Source organism: Camellia sinensis, chromosome 4 (genome assembly GCF_055761805.1).
Source record: "Camellia sinensis isolate YWXY chromosome 4, ASM5576180v1, whole genome shotgun sequence".
Classification (NCBI taxonomy): Eukaryota; Viridiplantae; Streptophyta; class Magnoliopsida; order Ericales; family Theaceae; genus Camellia; species Camellia sinensis.
The window spans coordinates 182,349,215-182,371,322 of NC_138964.1; the positions used below are offsets into that span (position 1 = coordinate 182,349,215).

At 30.7% G+C, this 22,108-nt stretch overlaps 1 protein-coding gene and 1 long non-coding RNA gene across 2 annotated transcripts; one reads left to right on the top strand and one right to left on the bottom strand.

Annotated features, from left to right (window-relative positions):
- Positions 1-6,256: 6,256 nt before the first annotated feature.
- Positions 6,257-19,951, bottom strand: LOC114309409 (aquaporin PIP2-7). Its single transcript, XM_082867081.1, has 4 exons — positions 19,561-19,951; positions 18,421-18,716; positions 16,935-17,075; positions 6,257-6,674 (listed from the first exon to the last, which is right to left on the bottom strand). The coding sequence occupies exons 1-4, from the start codon at positions 19,844-19,846 to the stop codon at positions 6,555-6,557; spliced, it is 843 nt and encodes a 280-aa protein (XP_082723207.1). The 5' UTR covers positions 19,847-19,951; the 3' UTR covers positions 6,257-6,554.
- On the top strand, positions 10,601-12,296 carry LOC145789744 (uncharacterized). The gene is made up of 3 exons (XR_014328027.1): positions 10,601-11,350; positions 11,446-11,527; positions 11,658-12,296. It is a non-coding gene; the product is annotated as an uncharacterized LOC145789744 (long non-coding RNA).
- Positions 19,952-22,108: the final 2,157 nt, after the last annotated feature.

Consider the following 22,108-nt stretch of genomic DNA (forward strand, 5'->3'; position numbering starts at 1 on the left):
TTGGCTATCAAATGATAGATAGAAAATCAATGGTGGAGCAAGTTCTAGATTTTCAAATGCTAGTGGTTGAAGTTAGATCCGAAGGTATCAAAATTGGAGACAATCTTGTTGTAGCAGGTATTGTTGACAAACTACCATCCTCTTGGAGGGAGTTCCAGAAGTCAATGCGCCACAAGCAAAAAAGAGACATCCTTGGAGACTCTAATCACACGGATTCGGGTGGAGGAGGAAGCACGAGGACAAGATGTGCTTATGACACAAAAGCATTCCACTACAAAGGTAAATTTAACTTCTGGAAATACTTTACCTAAAGGTTGATTTCATAAAAATAGTCATTTGAAGCCAGTTAAGAAAATTTGGAAAAATATTGGAAGGCTACAAAATAAAAATTACCCGAGGCAAAAGAAATGGAACCAAGAACCCCCTTCACTAGATCTGACAAATGTGACATGTTTTGTGTGTGGCAAAAGTGGGCATATTGCTCGAACTTGCAAATTTCGGAAACAACAGTCTCGACCACAGGCTAATGTTACCGAGGAACCATTTGTGGCTATGATTACAGATATTTTTATGGTTCAATCTATGAAAGGGTAGTGGGCAGACTCTGGTGCCAATAGGCATGTCTGCTATGATAAAGATTGGTTCATAGATTTCACTCCTTTTAATGAGGAGAGGATTGTTATGCTTGGTGACTCCAGTTTAACCAAGGTGCTCGGGTATGGGGATGTTGAGCTGAATTTTACCTCTGGACGTGTGCTAGTCTTAAAAGACGTGTTGTACACACCGTCCATGAGGAAAAATTTGATGTCAAGTTATTTGCTCAACAAAGCTGGTTTCAAGCAGACTATTGAATCTGACCAATATGTAATCACTAAAAAAGACATATTTGTGGGGAAAGGGTATGCCTGTGATGGAATGTTTAAATTAAATGTTGAGAATAAGAAAGCACATGTTTCTGTTTACATGCTGCCTTCTATGATTTTTTGGCATGCTCATCTATGTCATATTAATAGCCGATATGTGGGAGTCATGAGTAGTTTATGATTAATTCCCAGACTAACAAATAAGTTTGAGAAATGTGAAGTTTGCAGTCAAGCAAAACTAACTAAAAGGCCTCATAAAAGTGTGGTGAGAAATACTGAATTGTTAGAATTAATTCACACTGATTTATGTGAATTTGAAGGAATTTTAACACGTGGTGGAAATAGATATTTTATCACTTTTATTGATGATTTTTCAAAATACACTTATGTATACTTGTTGAAAAATAAAAGTGATACTTTTGAAAAATTTAAAAAATTCCTTCTTGAAGTTGAAAATCAATTTAGTAAAAAAATTAAAAGATATAAAAGTGATAGAGGCCGAGAGCATGAATCTTTTGGATTCAACTCGTTTGCTCAGTTTTTGGGAATAATCCATGAAACTACTCCACCATATTCACCTGCATCGAATGGTGTAGCAGGAAGGAAAAATAGAACTTTAACTGATTTAACAAATGCTATGCTAATTGAAGCAGGTGCTCCTTCAAATTTGTGGGGAGAAACAATTTTAACTGCATGTTATGTTATGTTATGAATAGAGTGCCACATAAAAAAACAAAAGTTACACCTTTTGAGTTGTGGAATGGGCATAAGCCAAATTTGAGATATTTGAGGGTTTGGGGTTGTCTAGCTTTTGTTAGACTTGTGGACCCTAAAAGACCTAAATTAGATGTGAAAGCTGCTACTTGTGCTTTTCTCAGATATGCAACAAATAGTACAGCCTATATATTTTTTGATATTGAAAACAAAATAATTTTTGAATCAGGTGATGCAATTTTTCATGAAGAAAAATTTCCTTTTAAATCTAAAATTGGTGGGAGTCAAAATTATCAAGAAAATATTTTATCTGAAACCGGTTCCTCTACTTCTCTTTTACAAAACCAAGATACTGTAGTTTTTGAACCAAGAAAAAGTAAAAGAGCCAGATTAGAAAAAGATTTTGGCTCTAATTATCATGTTTGTAATGTGGAGGAAACTCCATTAACTTTACAAGAAGCTTTGGCATCTCCTGACTCTGTTTTTTGGAACGAGACTGTAAATGATGAGATGGAATCATTATTATCCAATAAAACTTGGGTATTTGTAGATTTACCACCAGGTTGCAAAACTATTGGCTGTAAATGGGTTTTGAGAAAAAAACTTGAACCGGATGGAACTATTGATAAATATAAAGCAAGGCTTGTTGCAAAAGGTTTTAAACAACAAGCAGATCTTGACTTTTTTGATACATTTTCTCCGGTTACTAGAGTTACATCCATTAGATTATTAATTGCAATGACTGCAATTCATGATTTAAAAATTCATCAAATGGATGTTAAAACAGCCTTTTTAAATGGAGACCTGGGTGAAGAAATCTATATGGATCAACCTGAGAGTTTTGTGGAACCCGGTCAAGAAAGCAAAGTGTGCAAGTTAGTTAAATCCCTATATGGCTTAAAACAGGCCCCTAAACAGTGGCATGCGAAATTTGATTCCTGCATGATTGAGAATAGCTATAAAACGAATGAATGTGATAAATGCATTTACTATAGATCTGAAGAGAATTCACATGTCATTATCAGCTTCTATGTGGATGATCTACTTATATTTGGCTCTAATTTGCATATTATCGTGGAAACTAAAAATATGCTTAGTAGCCATTTTGATATGAAAGATCTTGGTGAGACTAATTATAGTTTGGGAATGAAAATTATCAAAACTTGTGATGGTATATTTCTTGATCAGTCGCATTATGTTGAGAAAATTTTGAGAAAATATAATTTTTATAAGTGCAAGCATGTTCTTACTCCTTTTGATCCTCATGTGCGTTTATTTCCTATTGAAAAGGATGATGATGTAATTAATCAAAAGGAATATGCTAGTATGATTGGTAGCTTGCGTTATGCGACTGACTGTACCGGACCTAACATTGCCTATGCAGTTGAAGTACTTAGCAGGTTTACTAGCAAGCTTGGTAATGATCACTGGTTAGCCATTGAGCGTATTATGAAATATTTATCTGGTACCATAAAAAATGGCTTGTTTTATAATACGTATCTTGCAGTACTTGAAGGTTACAATGATGCCGATTGGAATATCTTGTCAGGTGATTCATTATCAACCACTGGTTACTTATTTACATTGGGAGGTGGTGCTATAAGTTGGAAATCGAAAAAACAAACCATTATTGCTAATTCAACAATGGAGGCTGAGCTTATTGCTTTAGCTACAGCCAGCGAAGAAGCAAATTGGTTAAGAGATTTGTTAAATGAAATCTTTTGTTGGGAAAAATCGATTCCACCTATATTGATTCATTGTGATAGCACTGCATCAATTGATCGAGTTAATAACCGTTATTATAACGGTAAATCCAGACCTATCAGAAGAAAACACAGTACTGCGAGATCTTATATGAATAATAGTATCATAAATGTGGATTATATTAAATCTGGTGATAATCTTGCAGATCCATTAACTTAGGCCTTAGCAAGAGATAGAGTCTGGAATACATCGAGGGGGATGGGGTTGAAGCCCATTGAATATAGCAGGAGCCATGTATGAGGATACTCAACCCAGGGACCAGAGATTCTGTAACTAGGTTCAATGAGAAAAACGATCATATGATGGCCGTGAGAAATGCACTAAATTATTTTTTACCCATCTCTATGATGTAAGTGTATTTATCCCGTAACGTTGTAGAGGTTGAGTTATTAAAAAACTCTTAATGAATTTTTGTAGCTCTTATTAAGTGGGGTGTCATAGTTACATGAGCACCCTTGATAGAATTCACCTATGTGAGTGTGGTAGTGGGGCCGCTACCTATGAGATTTGGGCTAATTCTCAAACACACTCATGAATCTTGGGATCGCACAAGGCCGTAATGTGCTAGCTTTTAAAGCTTTTGTGAACACCTGGAAGATTATGTGTGTGCAATAATTATTTATTTCCCTTAAGTTGTCATAGTTCAATGCTGAACATACTATTGGCTCTAGAGTAGATATTATTGTTTTACTAATGGAAGTTCAATGCAGAGCACACCTACCATGATGCATAATATCCTTATTTGCTTAATAATCTCAGTTTTTGTTACCTATAATATTAAAATAGGTGGGGGAATATTAGCAGGTATTTTAATATTATAATGTGTCATAGGTTGGTTTTCTTTTATTTTCTACCAAGTTTACTTACCATTCAAGTCTTTGCCAAGTCTTGGTCAAGTCTCCTCATTCTTATCCACATCAAGTCTTCCTAGTCTTTCAAGATAAGTCTTCGCCAAGTCTTATCCTTTCAAGTCTTCCAAGTCTTCCTTTTCTTATCCACCAAGGAAGACCTCCCTAGCTTTTTCTCCTATATATATTGAGCTATGTCCTATCTTGAGATAGATGAGAAGAAGTTTTGTTGCTTTATTATATTTTGTGTGAGATTATCAGGCAAACAAAAAGGGTGTATGTGATAAAGTTTTGAGTTCAACCAATTGTGCAGTATTGGTGAACCGTACGACTTAGTCAGGCTGTTGTATCCTAGGGGGGACAAGTCAAGGTTTTTTCTGCTGCACCGGTGTGAGGCTTTGCCTAACCGTAGAAGGCTTGAATCTCCTTAAAGAAAGCGAATTTCCCGCGCCTCAGCCCTTACAATAGTTATTGTAATTTTTATTATTCTTATTTTTTGATGTTTTATTTATAATTATCACCAAAAATAAGTATGAGAAATATAACACTATTAGCCCATAATAACTCAAAAGTCAATAAGACCAATAAAGCCTGCCTAATAATTAGTTACCAAAACCTAAGCTCAAGTCCAACAACCATTCAACTACTACTTAATACAACTCCGAGTGAGGAAAAAATAAATCAAACTCCTCTGTATAAAAATTAAATCCAAGATTTCACATCACAACAAATACTAGTCTCGTTTGGTGTAACTGTTAAAATAGATTATATATTATACCTTAACAGATTATGAATTATGACTTTAATCAGAAGCTGTTAATTTGTTTGGTGTAATTGCTGGATTATAGATTTAAGTTGCTGAGTAGTGTTTGTTAAATAAGCTGTGAAGTAGTTTTTTCAATTTTTTTTTTTTTACTATTCACTACTTGTCTACATTTTTCATAAAAAATAATAATAATATTATATAGTCCATTTATGTCTTTTTCTATTTTTAAAAAAATATAAAATAAAAAAAATCTAAAAGTATAACGGTAAATTAACATGTCTACAGCAGAAGCTGACAATCAGAAGCAAGAGGTGAGTAATTTCTCAGAATTAATTTTTTTGACTTAAAATAAGTTGTTAGAATCAGAAGCTGTTTGAAATAAGTTTAACCAAACAGTTCAAAATAACTTTTCAAAAGTCAGAAGCCATAAGTTGGCTAAAAAAAGCCCAAACAAACACACAACCACTAAGGCCTCATTTGAAAGCAGACATTTTTAGTAACTTTTTGTCTTTTAGGTTAAAATATAATGTAAAAAAAGTTAATATATTTGAAATGACTTTTTAATTTTTTATGAAAAATATACAAAAAATAAAGAGAAAATAATTTTTTTGACCTTTTAATATAAGTTATTGACTTTTTAATTTTTTTAATAATTTTTTAATTTTTAAATTAAAAAATAATATTCCAAATGAGGCCCTAATCAAATGTCCCCATTATTGTCACTCTCTCGCTGTTGCATACTTCGATGCCGCAAACAACGTGTACTTTAACTTCCACCATTTGACAGCCACAAAAGGAAAGGGCAAAATTATAAATAAGGGAAAAAAAAATTAAAAAAAAATCAGACTTTCATCATTGTAATTAAATTAATCTGAAAATTTTAATTTCATTAATTTAAATCTTAAATCTTAAATTTTTTAATTTATTTTCAATTTAAATTATCAATTTATTTTCGTTAATTAAAATAGATGAAAAATGATATTTTAGTCATTAAACTTAAGATAATTATATATAAAATATCTAAAATATCATTTTTCATTAAATTTAATAATTAAAATATTAATTTTTTCCTTAATTTTACTTAAAGAAAATAAACCAATAGTTTAAATTTAGATTGAAAATAAATCAAAAATTTAGAATATAAATTGATAAAATTAAAAATTCAGAATTTATTTTATTACAAGAGCTAAACTTTTAAATATAACTTCCCCAAATGAAATGGACACTATTAATTTTTAACTAATGTAATTCACACCACACTAGTTTTAACATACATTAAAGAGAAAAAACCGTCCCAACAGTTCTAAACAAAAAAGGGGCCCTTTATACACTACAAATTACTACTACAATAGTCACCCACAACATATTAGCTATAAGCCTATAACAATAGACATAGAAACCATTCCGGAAATCAGACACAGAAAATGTAATAATAGACATTTTTTTCAATTAATATTTTCTATGTCTGATTCCGTTATTCACTATCTGAATGATTTATGTGTTGTAAATAAAAGAAAGAAAAAAAAAAATTAAAAAAAAACACACACACACATACAAGGTTTAATTGGGTAGATAGATAGAGTGGGGTTTAAAAAGGTTTTAGTGGCCGGCGTTGCTGCGAAACGATGCAAGAGCTTTGACGGCGGCGGCTCTGAGTACATGTTGGTGATAAATAGCGGCTGCAAGTGCTCCCACAAATGGTCCCACCCAAAATATCCACTGTTCATTATTCAAATCATCACCACTCTCGTCCATCACATAATCACAAAATAATAAATTGAAGATAAATTATAAATACTTTTCTCGTCCCCAAATAATAGTCTCTTTTAGGGAATTTAATTTTTTTTGATAATATAATTATTACACTTTAAAAAAATTAATTTTTTAAAATTACCCTTTGATAGTACATTTTTTTAAAGAATATCAATGTTATAATTGTACTTTTTATATTGTTTATGAATTTAAAAGAAAGGCAAAATAAGAAATTTATATTATTTTTGTACTTAGTTTTTGAAGAAGGACTAATATTTTGAGACGGAGGGAGTACATTTTCTAAAATTTATTTAAAATATAAATTATTTATATAAATCCTTTAAAGTTATTAGAGTAAATTACACTAATAGTCCTTATAGTTTGGGACTTGCGTCACTTTAATTCTTGACTTTTCAATTGTAACACATTTGACATTGAATTTTGAATCTTGTTCCAAGTAAAGACAATTGAATATATTATTGCTTAATTTCAAGGGCAAAATCGTCAATTTGATAAAATATAAACAAATTTGATAAAAATAAATGTCAAAAAATATTTTTAAATATTTAAAAATTATTTCTACTTACTAAAGATAAAATTATGTAAAATTGATAAATATTTTAGACATTTATTTATTTATATTAAATTAATTTTTATTATGTTTTTAGATGATGACCGTGTAATAGATAGTTTTTATTTTCATTAAATTAGTTTCTATTTTTTCAAATGTCAAATATGGCGACAACTTTAATAACATTATTAAACTAATCCATTAAATTAAAAAAATCAAAATAAAAAATATTTCATATATTAAATATATCGATTACACATAGGGCTGGGCATAGGGTCATCCGAACCACCCAAACCGCCCTACCCGATCCGAACCGCGCATGTATGGGCGGTTTCGCAAACACATTAGGGTAAGGTGCGGTTTGGATTTTATGTAAATTTCGGGTTGCGGGCGGGTTGCGGGTTTGACCCGAACCCGCCCAACCCGCCCGCATAAAACTCTTTTCTTTTTTTTTTTCTTTTTTTTTTTTTAAATCTGATCTGAACCGTTCAAAATTACCTCTTTTTTGCCCCTTTAAATTTGATCGTCCAAAACAAAGAAAACCTTAACCTAATCAAACCCACTCACACTCACTCATCACTCATTCATCAGAACTATATCTATCTCCTCTCTTCCTCTCGGTCTCTCTCTCACTCTCACTCGCGATTTTCATCTGTGCACTCACTCAGCGATCGAATCTCTCTCTCACAAGATCGACCGATCGATCGACCTCATCGCACACAGGTAAAGCCCCTCTCTCTAATCTCTGTCTATGTTTCTCTCTCCCCGATCTTCGGTTTTTTTTTTCGAACATATGAGATATGTCTCTCTCTGACTCTGATCTATCTCCCTTACTATCTCATCTCCCTCACTCTTTCATCTCAGTCTCTTACTCTCTGGTTTTGCATCCACATCGATCGGCTCTCTCTCACAGGTAAGCCTCTCTCTCTCTCTCTCTCTCTCTCTCTCTCTCGCCCCGATTTCGGTCTGTGTTTGTTTGTTTAGAATGTATAATCTTTGATTTAATTTTTGATTTAAGCAACAGATTTTTTGATTTAAATCTGTCTGTGTTGAATTTGTATAGATCTGTCTGTGTTGATTTAAATCTGTCTGTGTTGATTTAGATCTATCTGTGTTGATTTAAATCTGTCTGTGTTGAATTTGTATAGATTTGTCTGTGTTGATTTAAATCTGTCTGTGTTGAATTTGTATAGATTTGTCTGTGTTGATTTAAATCTGTCTGTGTTGAATTTGTATAGATCTGTCTGTGTTGGTTTACACTTTTGGAATTCATAGATCTGTTTGCAACTTCATAGATCTGTTTGGAATTCAATTTGTTATTAAAAATAATTCTGTTTTTTGGAATTAATTTTTGATTAAATCTGTTGAATTTTAGGGAAATCTGTCCGTTTTTAGGGAATTTTAATCAAAAACTGAATTTTAATAAAAAACGACTAAAAGTGCATTTTAGCCTATAAATGCCTACCAAGTTGTATTTTAAAGTGCATTTTAGTAGTCATAATGCTGATATTGTGGACAAGTTTTCATCCTTAAAGTGCATGTAAATACATGGCCATTTTAAGTTTTTGTGATTACTTTTTTTTATATCTAATACATAAATTATGATGATGATTCCAACTCCTGTAATGTCTTTCTTCCAGAAGGTGAACTTTTTCCTTTTAATGCATTGCAATTGCAGAACTGCACAGCCTGTTTGAATTTAATATGATATCCAGATTGCCTAATTATATACCTTCAACTTTTCAAAAGTCTTCTTGATAGTTTGTGTTATGTGCAAGGAAGAAGAGTTAATCCAGTCTTCTTGATAGTCTTCTTGATAGTTTGTGTTTGTGTTTGTGTTAGCCTATAAAAACTGATTTACATGTGATTTACATGTAAAACTGAGTTTTAGGGAATTTTTGATTAAATCTGTTGAATTAATCTGTTTGATTGAATTAAAATTGAATCCTTGACTGTTTTTGTAATCCAGTTTAAATGGAGGATAGTATTCAATATCCCGCAATCAATCTTGTACCTCCGGAATCCTCTAATTCTCAAATGAATCCCCTCTTAGTCGAACCCGAACATGAAACTGAACCTAAGCCTCATAGACCCCCAAAGAGAAAGAGTGAGGGTGGAGGGGGGAGAGCACCATCCATAGTTTGGGATCATTTTGACAAGGTTGTAGGGACCGATGGGAAGCATAGAGCCGTATGTAAATATTGTAAGAAAGAGTATATGGCTGACTCTAGACTTCATAGGACTAGCAATTTGAGGAGTCATACACCCAATTGTAAAGAATATCCAAATAAGGATACAGATGGTCAACAAACATTAAATCTTAAATCGAAACAAAATGAAAAGGGTGTTGAGGTTGTAGCAACAATTTTTAATTTTGATACATGTAAAAGGGCTCTTGCGGAGATGGTTGTCATTGATGAGTTACCATTTAGATTTGTGGAGGGTGTTGGGTTTAGAAGATTTTGTAATGTCATGCAACCCAAATTCACACCAATTCCCTCTCGTCAAACCATATCTAGAGAAGTGCTCAACATATTCAAGAATGAAAGGGATAAGTTAAAGAAGGCCATGAAGGGTCGTAGAATTTGCTTTACTACGGACACTTGGACATCTATTCAGAATTTGTGTTATATGTGTTTGACTGCTCATTTCATTGATGATAACTGGAAACTTCAAAAAAGAATCATAAATCTTCAACAAGTTGAGGATCACAAAGGAGAAACATTGGGTCGAAAAATTGAGTCGTGTTTAATTGAGTGGAACATTGATAGCATATTCATCTTAACAGTTGATAATGCTAGTTCAAATAATCTTACCATTCAATATTTGAAAACGATAACCAAAGATTGGAAGGGGGCTATTTTGCAACATGAGTTTATTCATATGCGTTGTTGTGCACATATTCTTAATCTCGTTGTGAGTGATGGGTTGAAAGAAATGGATGATTCTATTGCCAACATTAGACTTGCGGTGAGATATGTGAGGTCTTCTCCTCATAGGCATGATGTTTTTAAGAAGTGTGCAGCCACACTCAAACTTGATTCAAAAGCTCTTATATGCCTAGATGTACCAACTAGGTGGAACTCTACCTATTTGATGTTAGAGGCCGCCGAAAAGTATGAGAAGGCTTTTAACCGATTGAGGTTAGTGGATTCCAACTTTGAACCTTATTTTAAGGATGTTGATGGTGGCATAAGAAGAAGTCCGAATGAGTTGGATTGGAAAAAGTGTAGAATTTTTTTGAGGTTTCTAAAATTATTTTATGTTGCAACCAAGAAATTTCCGGGGTCTCTCTTTGTTACTTCCAATGCTTTTTACAAAGAGATGTTTGTTATTGAAAGCAAAATTAACCAATTAATTTTGGAGGAGGATGATACTTTGAGCACAATGGCAAAGACTATGAAGCTAAAGTTTAGCAAGTATTGGGGGGATGGAAGCAAAATCAATTTATTGTTGTATGTTGCAGTGGTTCTTGATCCTACCAAAAAAATGACATACTTGGAGTTTTGTTTTTCCAATTTGTTTATTGGAGATAATAGGAAGGTGGAAGAGATGGTAGGCAAGGTTAAGAGTTGCTTGAGTCGTTTGTATAGCCATTATGTCGCACTTTATCCTTCAAATGAGAAATTTCCAAGTGTGAGTGAAGTTGTGAATATGGTGGAAGATGATGATGATGATGATCCCTATTCTTTAGTTGACTCCCAATTTAATTCCTATTTGGAGGGGCGATGCACTAGTGGATCTAAGTCGGAATTGGAACAATATTTATCCGAGGTTGAACATTTTGCAAAGAATCAAACATTTGAGATTTTGGATTATTGGAAGTTGAATGCAACCAAATATAGGGTGTTATCACAACTTGCTAGGGATGTGTTGGCCATACCTATTTCTACCGTTGCATCGGAGTCGGCTTTTAGTACGGGAGGACGTATTCTTGACCCATTTCATAGTTCACTCTCGCCTTCTATGGTTGAAGCTCTTGTATGTACTCAAAATTGACTTCGAAGCAACCTTCCAATTTCTCTTCGAAAGGCGATGGATGATGTGGAAGAATTTGAGCAATATGACTCGGGTAAATGAGAATTTATTTATCTTTATTTTAATTTGTATTATTATTCATTTTCTAATGTAAGTTTTATTAATTTTCTCTTCTTGACTTTTAATTAGGTACTTTGGAGTCAAGCTCATCTTCAACTTCAACCTATAATGTTGATGCTATAATTGATGTCTAATATCCATTTACTCATTGGTAATATTTTCATATCAACACATTTTCTTACTATATTGAGATGCAATATATAGACATTTGTTTATTTTTTCATTTCGTACTATCTATAATTGAAGATTAAAGTTTATATTTTTTCAATTTGTTTGTGTAGGGTTCATCAACCAAATGCATGGAATTAGAATTGGAATTTGCAAAAGTTGAATTGGATGTGATTCATGAAGATGAAGTTTGATATCTTAGAAGTGCTTTAATTTTATTTCATGGGTTTGTATTGAATGAAGTTTAAGTTTGACAACAATTTTTTTTTTTTTAATTGCGTTTTGGTTTTGGATGAATGTAACTTAATGAATTTTTATTTTTTTTCGCATTTTGGATGAATGTAAGTTAATGAAGAATTACTCTTCTTTTTTTTTTTTTTTGGAAGGTTAGGAATAATGAATGTTGAATTTTAAATGTAAGATTGGAATGATGAATGTTGAATTTTTAATGTAAGATTTTCTTATTTGGATTATGAATGATGAATGTAGGATAGGATGAATGTAAGTTAATGATAGAATGTAGATTTTGAATGATTTGTTTAGGTTACGAATTGAATTTGTTGTGTTTTTTTATTTTATAAGTTTCAGTTTATTAATTATTAATGTGGGAGCACTTTAGAAAATATGAAAAAAAAGGTTTAAAAATAATTTTTTGAAAAAAAAGTTCAATCCGCAAACCGCCCGCAACCGCCCGCACAACCGCGAACCCTATCCGCACAAACCGCAAACCGCATTGCGGGCGGTTGCGGGTTGATTTTTTCCCAAACCGCATAGATGCGGGCGGGTCCAAACCGAACCGCAAACCGTCCTAAACCGAACCGCGGACACCCTTAATTACACATTGTAATCTTAACAGTCACTCATTACATGGTTATCATCCAAGCACATCATAAAAATTAATTTTGTAAAATAAATAAATAAATAAATGTCTAAAAACTTTATCAATATTATATAATTTTATCTTTGATAGGTAGAAATAATTTTTAAAAATTTTAAAATAAGGACAATAAGGGCAAAGTCTTCAATTTGATAAAATATAAACTAACTTGCCAAAAATAAATGTCAAAAAAATATTTTAAAATTTTAAAAAATTATTTCTACCATCAAAGATAAAATTATGTAAAATTGATAAATTTCTTACACATTTATTTATTTTATAAAATTAATTTTTATTAAGTGTTTGGATGATGACCATGTAATGAGTGATTGTTAGGATTATAAGGTGTAATCGATATATTTAATATATAAAATATTTTTAGTTTTGGATTTGATTTAATGGATTGCTTTAATAGCGATATTAAAGTTGTCGCTATATTTGACATTTGAAAAAATAGAAACTAAGCTAATGAAAATAAAAAACCCATTAAATGATCATCATTTAAACACATAATAAAAATTAATTTGATATAAATAAATAAATGTCTAAAAGAATTATTAATTTTATATAATTTTATCCTTAGTAGGTAGAAATAATTTTTAAATATTCAAAAATATTTTTCTGACATTTATTTTTATCAAATTTGTTTATATTTTATCAAATTGACGATTTTGCCCTTGAAATTAAGCAATAATATATTCAATTGTCCTTATTTGGAATAAGATTCAAAATTCAGGATCAAATGTGTCACAATTAAAAAGTCAGGGACTAAAGTGACACAAGTCCCAAACTATAGGGACCGTTCGTGTAATTTGCCCAAGTAATTAATTTCATAACAGATGGTCATTTTTACTAATAAATTATCAATTAAAGATATTAAAAATATATTTCAATTAATAATTTAAGTAATTTTATTATTATGTAACAGAACAGTTAGATATTTTATTTTTTTTCAGTTAATTTTGTTGAATAAAAAATTCAAATAGAGGGATATTTATAATTTTTTAAATCACATAAAATAATTTGTATTTTAAACAAATCTTAAGGAGCGTATTTGTAATTTATCCTAAAGTAAAACATAAATTAATTTTATTTCTTAAATTATCTTATTTTTTTCATTTTCATCCTTAAATTATTATTTTTATTTTTATTGTCCGTTCATACAACCCAAACGAAAATAGTTTATTCAAAATACAGTAATGATATAAACATAACCTAATGGGTAAAAAGTTTATTTTATAATTTTGACGATCTAAATTATAATCAAACGGCCATCTTCTTGCTCATTCTATTTGGAAAGTTACTTCCTTTTTTTTTTTTTTATTGTGATTTTTGACTTTTTAATAAAAAGATGAGGTGAAAAAATTAAATATGTTTGAATTTTTTTTTAATTTTTTACAAAAGAATGTGCAAATAGTAGAGTGAATGGGTAGGAATAACTTTGTAGAGTAAATTAGAAAAAATCTTTTAATTTTTTTTGTACAAATTGAATTTTTTTATTTTTTTTGGGGTGACTTTTTTAGTGAATTTTGATATATTTTTTTATACTAAAATATCCACTTGCTAAACAACCCCCAAGTCATGTGACATGGGTGGACCTAACTCGAGCAATCCGAGCTTAGCCCGTAAATTTTTACTACTTGGGTAATATAATTTTAAACTTGCTCAGGACTTGGGTACAAATTTATTGAGCGGGGGTTTTCACAATCTGAACAACCCAATAACTCAAATTCTGCGGTTAATATATATAAATTATATATAATAAACTAAAACATTATAAATTACATATCGTTCTCTCATCGTTTGAATTAAATCGTATTGTGTTGTAATATTTTCGTATCATTTGGTAAACATAATTCAAATTAATTTCTTATAATTGTTCATGTTTGTATGTTTTTCAGATATTTTTTATTTTTTATTTTTAAAAATTGCCATACATTAGGTTAGAAAACAAAAGATGATTTTTTTTGGATTGAATTTGGGTAACCCGAGCCTAGCCCGACTTTATTAAATTAAACTGAGGCTCAGGCTCAAGCTCGTATTTAGGCAGATCTCTCTACATTTTGGATTGAGCTTGGAAAGACGATCAACCGGATCGAATCACCTGAGTTGCAGCCTCAACTATTTTAGATCATTTACATCCTACAGCTAAGCACACATTTTCTTCTCCATCCCTCATTTCAAAATAATAAATAAAAAGAATTAAGTGTTTAGTTGTATGATTTAAATTGTTCAAAATTTGAAATTACATTTTGTCTATCAAATTAGGCTCTAGTGATTAGTGAGTTGGACAACCATTTCCAATTAGACCACGGTAGTTGAAATTAAAAATTTTCAAGTCCCAGGTGCCAAACCACTAGAGAAGATATGGAACCTTTTGAGAGGGTGTCCTAATCCATTTGGATCATTCTCAAAGACCTTAATTGGTGGAAGAAAGAGAACAGTAAAACTTTTCAACAATGGATCAAAACAAACATGAGATGCAAAAAGCAGATGCTTGGTACCAAATGGTTCATCATCTTCATTACAGCTTTATGGACAATCTGGAAAGAGAGGAACAAGGAAGCATTTGAAAACCAAACTCAGCCTTCTCACATCAGTTCTAGCATAATTCTACAACAGGCCAAGGAAACACAGGAAGCCTTTCTCAATCCCCTAAATCTTCTTTATTCAGAACCTGTACTAACTCAATGGTCTCTTCCTATTGCAGGCAAACTCAAATTGAACACTAATGGATGCTTTAAAGGTGATCCAGGCCAATCTGGATATGGAGGGCTGCTTAGAGATGAAGTGGGCACCTGGGTGTGGGGATACTATGGATACCTGGGCAATTGCACTAGTCTAGAAACTGAACTATGGGGTCTGTATAGAGGTCTGACAATCATCATGCAGAATATAGAGACTGATTCCTTAACAGCTATGGAGCTAGTCAAAGGAGGAGCTGAAAGAACATGCCTATACAGAGCTCTAATTGAGGATTTTAACTTCATGTTAAAGAGATGCAATTGCACCATCCAGCACACTCCAAGAGAGGCAAATCAGAGTGCACATGCTCTGGCTAACATTGGTGTGAACAGAAGGAACACTAGGTCTTCTTAGAGGATCCACCGAGCAACCATTCAATCCTTTTTAGTTGCAGAATTGATTAGCAGTAGCTTGAGGGACTAAGGCCTCGTTTTGGCAAGTGAATTTTTTAGCTAAAAAGTCACTAAAAAAATTAAAAAGCCAACAATCTATATTAAAAAGTTAAAGATTTTATTTTCTTTATATTTTTTGCATATTTTTTTGTAAAAAGTCAAAAAGTCTCCTAAACATACTAATTTTTTTTTTACATCAAATTTTAGCCAAAAAATAAAAAAATTACTAAAAAAACCTCTTCCCAAATGAGGCCTAAGAGCATCTCCAATCCAATTCTCTCACCAAGAGGATGAAAATAATTTTTTTATTCAAAAAGTAAATATAGAGTATGTTATTATTCAGTCAAACTCCAACCACAAACCTTCAAAACCCTTCATCCTCCTTTCATCAAAAAGTAATTTTTGTTCATTAACAAATATTTAATTTTAAAATTTTTGTAAAATATGTTTAATATTATACTCATTTTAAAGGTATGATTTCACATTTTTTAATGATGTCAATTTTATAAAAATTAAATTTACATATCAAAAGTTATTTGTAATATAGTAAAAAATATAGAATGAATAGTATTTTAGAGAGTATCCTCTATTTTTCATCCTCCTTTCATATTTGGAGGATCAACTCATTCTCCTCCCAAATAGAGATGAATTTAGAGGATGGATTGGAGGAACAAATCCTTCATATTTGAAGTTATGGAGGATGCATTGGAGATGCTCTAAGTACTCCCCCTCTGTTTCTGTTTTGGTTTGTAAAACAATACTTTATCTATCCTAACTTTCATTTGAATAAAAAATAAATAAATAAAAACTTCAAGTCTAATCAGATAAAATTAGTAGTTTTAAGAATGAAAAAAAAATGACAATCAGTCTGTTTGACCTTAATTTTCTGAATTCAATTTTTTAGAAATTAAATTTTTTATTTTTTGTATTTTTTTTATATTTAGTGAATAATTTTAAAATTTTAAGTAATTTTTTTTTTTTACTTTTTTAGATGCGCCTTACTTAGATGTATCTAAATATTAAAATATTTGTAAAAAAATATTTTAAAAAATTTATAAATACACAAAAATAAGAAAAATGTACTAAATTTTGGTTTTTTTTGTAGTTCTGTATTTTTAGTATTTAGTGAAATTTTTTTAAAAAAAATTCACAAATATTATATTTTTAAAGTGTATTTATATTAGGTTTGTTTAAAAATTAAAAAAAATATTTAAATATTAAAAAAATTCAGTGAAAATAAAAAAATATAGAAAATAAAAAAATAAATTTTTTAAAAAGTGAATTCTAAAAATAATAGTTTTTAATGGATAAGAGTGAAATTAAAAGTAAAAAATACACAAATTTTTTTTTAAATAAAATAAAATAACTGAAGGTACCTGATCATCCCAGATTTTGTCGTTGTTAAAAATGACAGCAGGACCAAAACTCCTGGCAGGGTTGATGCCAGTGCCTGTGATGGGAATGGTAGCCAAGTGCACCATAAACACTGCGAATCCAATTGGCAATGGTGCCAACACCTGTTCCATATCACATAGAATCATAACTCTCAAACTATACTTCTTTTTCTTTTTTGTTCTTTTAATAATTATTATTATCAGATAATTTAATTTTTTTTACGGATGATATATACTGAAAACTCAATAAAATAAATAGTTTGGATTATCAAAACGGATTGATTGTGGACCCACAAGTCCTTCAAATTCTCCCAAATTTAAATTTGAACATGAGAGAAGGTACACTAAAAAAAAAACATCAACTTACCTAAACTTTGCCAATGGGAAAAAGTAATAATATTTTTTTTGGCATTTACTGATCTCATCATTTTTTTAGCAATAATTTTAAAAAATATTAAAGGGTTAATTGTCAAAAAATCTACACATGAAATTATATGCTATTTGGTTTATTTAATCTTTTTTGGTGACAAAGATACGTCTTAAAAGTGGTCCAAAAAATATCGAAAGGTCGTCATTGGCCAACAGCGGTGGCTGGTAGTTGTGAAGTGGATAAATAAGTGATATTAGATATATGAGTGAATAGATAAGTGACACGTGTACAGATAAATGACATTTTAGATAGATAAATGACATATGTGCACATAGGCTACATTTGAACAGATAGACAAATAAGTATCATTTTCAACCAATAATATATTTTTGACTAAAAAAATTAAAACTGAGCTTATTGACCCTATAACTTCAGGACTTCTGATCTAATAAGTGTCCAAATAAAAACTACTTAATTTTATTTTTATTTTAATATCAAACCAAGCTTAAGGGGTATTTTGAAAAAATGATAAAAAGCTATAATTTGATTTTTAACTAAACTTTATGACTTTTTCATAAAGTCATTTGAAAAGTTTGTAAAAAATTATTTTTTGACTATTTTTATTTAATATTTATTTATGTTATCATGTCCTTATGTCTTAATGTCAATTGACCAAAATAACCCTATCCAATTTAGAAGATACACATTTTCACCATGTAGCTCATTTTCCACCTTTGGAGGGTAGTTTTGTAATTTTCTTTTGACTCGTAACCACAATTCCAAATTAATTCATGGCCACAAAAAGCTATTTTTGGAGTTTGAGCATGCAGTCAAAAAGCAGCTTATAATTGTGTTTCCAAGGAAAATACCTTGGAATCGCATGGAAAGTGACTTCACAACCTCCACTAATTTTTGATTGATTAAAAATTATTTATTTAAAATTATTTATTTATTTATTTTGATCTTGCTTTCACAGTCCCAAGTGGAGGTAGGGGCGCTGGGGTCACCCCGACTGAGGTCCCCAGCAGTGCCCGTGTTTCCAAATGAGCCTAAATTACATTACATGGCAAAAAAAAAAGAGTACAGAAAGCAACTTACGGGGACGTGGGAATCACGAGCTTTTCTCTTCGGATCGGTGGCGGAAAAGACTGTGTAGACTAGTACGAAAGTACCAATGATCTCTGCACCCAAGGCTGAGCCCTTGGAGTAGCCAGCCTCCACCGAATTGGCTCCACCTCCAAGCCTGTTGTAGTAAGGCTTCATGAATGCCTTCACCAACCCTACTCCGCATATGGCTCCCGAGCACTGCGCCGCCATGTACGCCGCCGCTCTCAGCAACGTCACCTTCCTTGCGATTAACATTCCAAATGTCACCGCCGGGTTTATGTGACCCCCTGTTACCAGTAACATTTACGAGTTCATCAGATAATTCAAATTATGCATAGTTGGCCCAGTAATCCATCAATTTGTCTCTTTAAACATTCAAGATGTAAATCGATAGAGTGACTATAATATTTTTATTGTAATTTAGGTCTCGTTTGGAAATATGTTAATTTAGTAATTTTTTGACTATTTGACTAAAATATGAGATAAAAAAATTTAATATGTTTGAAATGATTTTTTAACTTTTTACAAAAAGATGTGCAAAAAGTAGAGAAAAAAAAAGAATCTTTGACTTTTTAGTATGAATTGTTGACTTTTTAATTTTTTTTAGTAACTTTTTGACTTTTTGACTAAACGGGAGAGTTTCCAAACGAGGCCTTAATATATTAATTCTTAACATCAGTAAAATTAATTTGAATTATTTATTTTTGAGCGGCCTTTATTTTTATTAAAAAAAATTAAATCAATCATGTAATTATAACATTGTTATTTTAACATATTTATTTAAAAAAATATAGGCAAATGTGTTTTTTAAAATAAACTATTTATTTTTTTATTGAGAAATATAATAAAATAAAAATTTTACAAGTACAGGATTGAAAAAAGACATCTTTTTTTTAAACCAACTATTATTAAGCAAGCAAAAAGTTTTACCAGAGGGGATGCATGAAGTATTTTAGAAATATTAACCGAAAATTGCATGATGGCAAAATTTGCTTGGATTTTCGGATATTAATCTTGCTCTTTAATGCATGATGTAAATAATTTTTCGCTTCGAAACAACTTTTACTTTCAAAATCAAAATAACTAGTGAGATATTGAAATATTTGAAGTTTGAAGGGGTTGTGGTGGTACCAGAGATGCCGGCTGTGCAGTAAACGAGTACGAAGATCATGCCACCGAAGGACCAGGCGATGCCGAGCAAGCCAACCCCGTCACAAAGTTCTTGCTTTTTGTGACCGATGACCGTGGCGATGGTGACATAGAGAAAGAGAAGGGTGGCTACAAATTCAACAATTAAGGCTCGATAAAAAGACCAACGCTTGAGCTCACCCATGTCCATGAGAGAGGCTGGTGGCGGGTCCACATAGTCCTTCCCATGGTGATGGGTTCGCGCATCTTCGCTGGCTTCCTTCGACATCTTCCCCTTCTTTCTCTCTTCTCTCTCTCTCTCTCTTTTCAAATGAGTGAAGTCTCTGAAGATTGTTGGCTCAGAGAATTGGAGGATGAGGAATGCTTGTATTTATGCATGAGAAGGTTGAAGTCTTTATGAATAAAAATAGGAGGTGTGTTTGGTAATTATTTCGTTTTTAATTTTTAATTTATATTTATAAAAATTTTAAAATTTATTATAAAAATTTGTTTGATAATTTTTTTGATTTATAAATGGTTGTCTCAGTTTATAAATTTGAAAAAAAAAAATATAAACTCAAAAAATGAGTTTACGTTTGTTTTTAAACATAATTTTTTTTTTTTGACTAACAAATTTTTTTTAATTAAAAAATATGTTTATTCAAACCTATAACGTTTACGTTTGTTTTTATGTTTTTCTAAAAATAAACAAAAATCAGTTTATAAAATTTTTATAAACATAAATCAAAAACCTAAACGTTACCAAACGCTACCTAAGAATCCCAAATGAATTACTAAATTTTCTACCAAACCTTTCACATGGGTGTAGAACCATACACATGTGATTTGTGTAAATCCCACACACATGTAAGAGGTTTGATAAAAAATTTGATAATTTATGTACAGTCCATAGTATTTTCCAATACAAATTAAATGAAATATACCATTTATGATAGTGAGACCAGCTCAAATATATTGACTCAATAATTTAATCAAAGAATTAGACATAATTTTTATGTATGAAGTAAAACTATTAAATAATTGAAGAGTCATAAGATTTTTCTGCATATATTAATTATGAATAAATTGTATCAAATTTTGTGACTGATTTTGTGATTAAATTTTGAACGGATAAAAGTGTTGATATGTTGAGAGATATCATGTGACTTTTTTTTTCTTTTTTGTTTTGAGCAGATAAGACAATATATTAATTTGTAGGAGAAGAAACATCCAGGTGAGCCAAACACCTCAAGGCCCGGGGTTGTAAGGCAACGCAATTTATAGGTAACTATGACAAAGCACATGCATGGGTTGCCACTTTGTTAGAGGTGCGCCTGGTCCAACAAAAAAAAAAAAAAAAAAAGGCCACGCCTAGGAAAGGAAAATGTTTGAGGGCTATAATTTTTGTGATTATAATAGCTTAAAATTGTCAAAAAGACATCGTTTTAGGTGCAAAACATGACAAAACGATATCGTTTTAACAGTTTGAGCCATTATGACCACAAAAATTATAACCTTTTTAACATTATTGCTTGGGAAATACATCTAATGTCAGAGAAGACTGCCAAGCTGTCTCAAGGGGGCACCTGTTCGGAAACACAGAACTTGCAATCTCGAATCATCTAAACCCGGTTTGAGGATCGACAACCAATCAAATTGCGTTGGTTGGGAATCTTATGTTGTCTGTTCTCTATTTTTGTTTTCTTTGGGATCATTTTTTTTTAATGGGAAAATTATACCTTAGTAGTGTAACATATATATATATATATAAAATGATAAATATTAATAATTAAAATTATAATCTTTTTCACTATTGTATAAATTTTTTTTGAAATATTCCGTAAATGGTAATTTCCTCTTTTTTAGTTATTTATTTTTTTTAGAAAGGCCCTTTTTTAATTGGATGTCTGTTAATATATTTACACATGCATCTGTTTATGGCGGTTAAAGAACACTATTTGTGTATTCAATTTATTTATTTATTGTCTAATTTATTTTCTCTAGTCAATTTTTCTTTAAATTTAAAATAATTAAATGTAATGTGTTTGTGTGATTATAAATGTGACTTTGAATCCAAAAAAAAAAAAGAAAAAAAAAAGATTATAAACGTGTGAGATAAAAAGACAAGGATTTGAAACTCATCAATTTTTCAAAATTTTCTAAAAGAATTGGACTTTTGTAACTAGAAACAATCCTATCTCTTTCATTTAAATATATATATATATATATATTATAAAAGTAGTATTAGTTATTAATATTTCAAATTATATAAATTAATCCTAAAAATGTTTTTAAAAAATCTAATAAAGATCGTGTTCAATTCCTTGAAATTGTTTGGTATAGTAATTTCTCTTTGATGCATTGTAACTACTCAGGCAAGTAAAAGTGTTTTTGTTTTTTTTTTTCAATCAATGGAAAATTATTTTCAATATAAAGAGAAGGAAAATGACATACAAATTTACTTTCTAAACTTAATTACATGTAAGTGATAATTGATTAATAATTAGTTAAGATTGATAATTAGTTAAGATACGAGAGAGAGTGTTTTGCC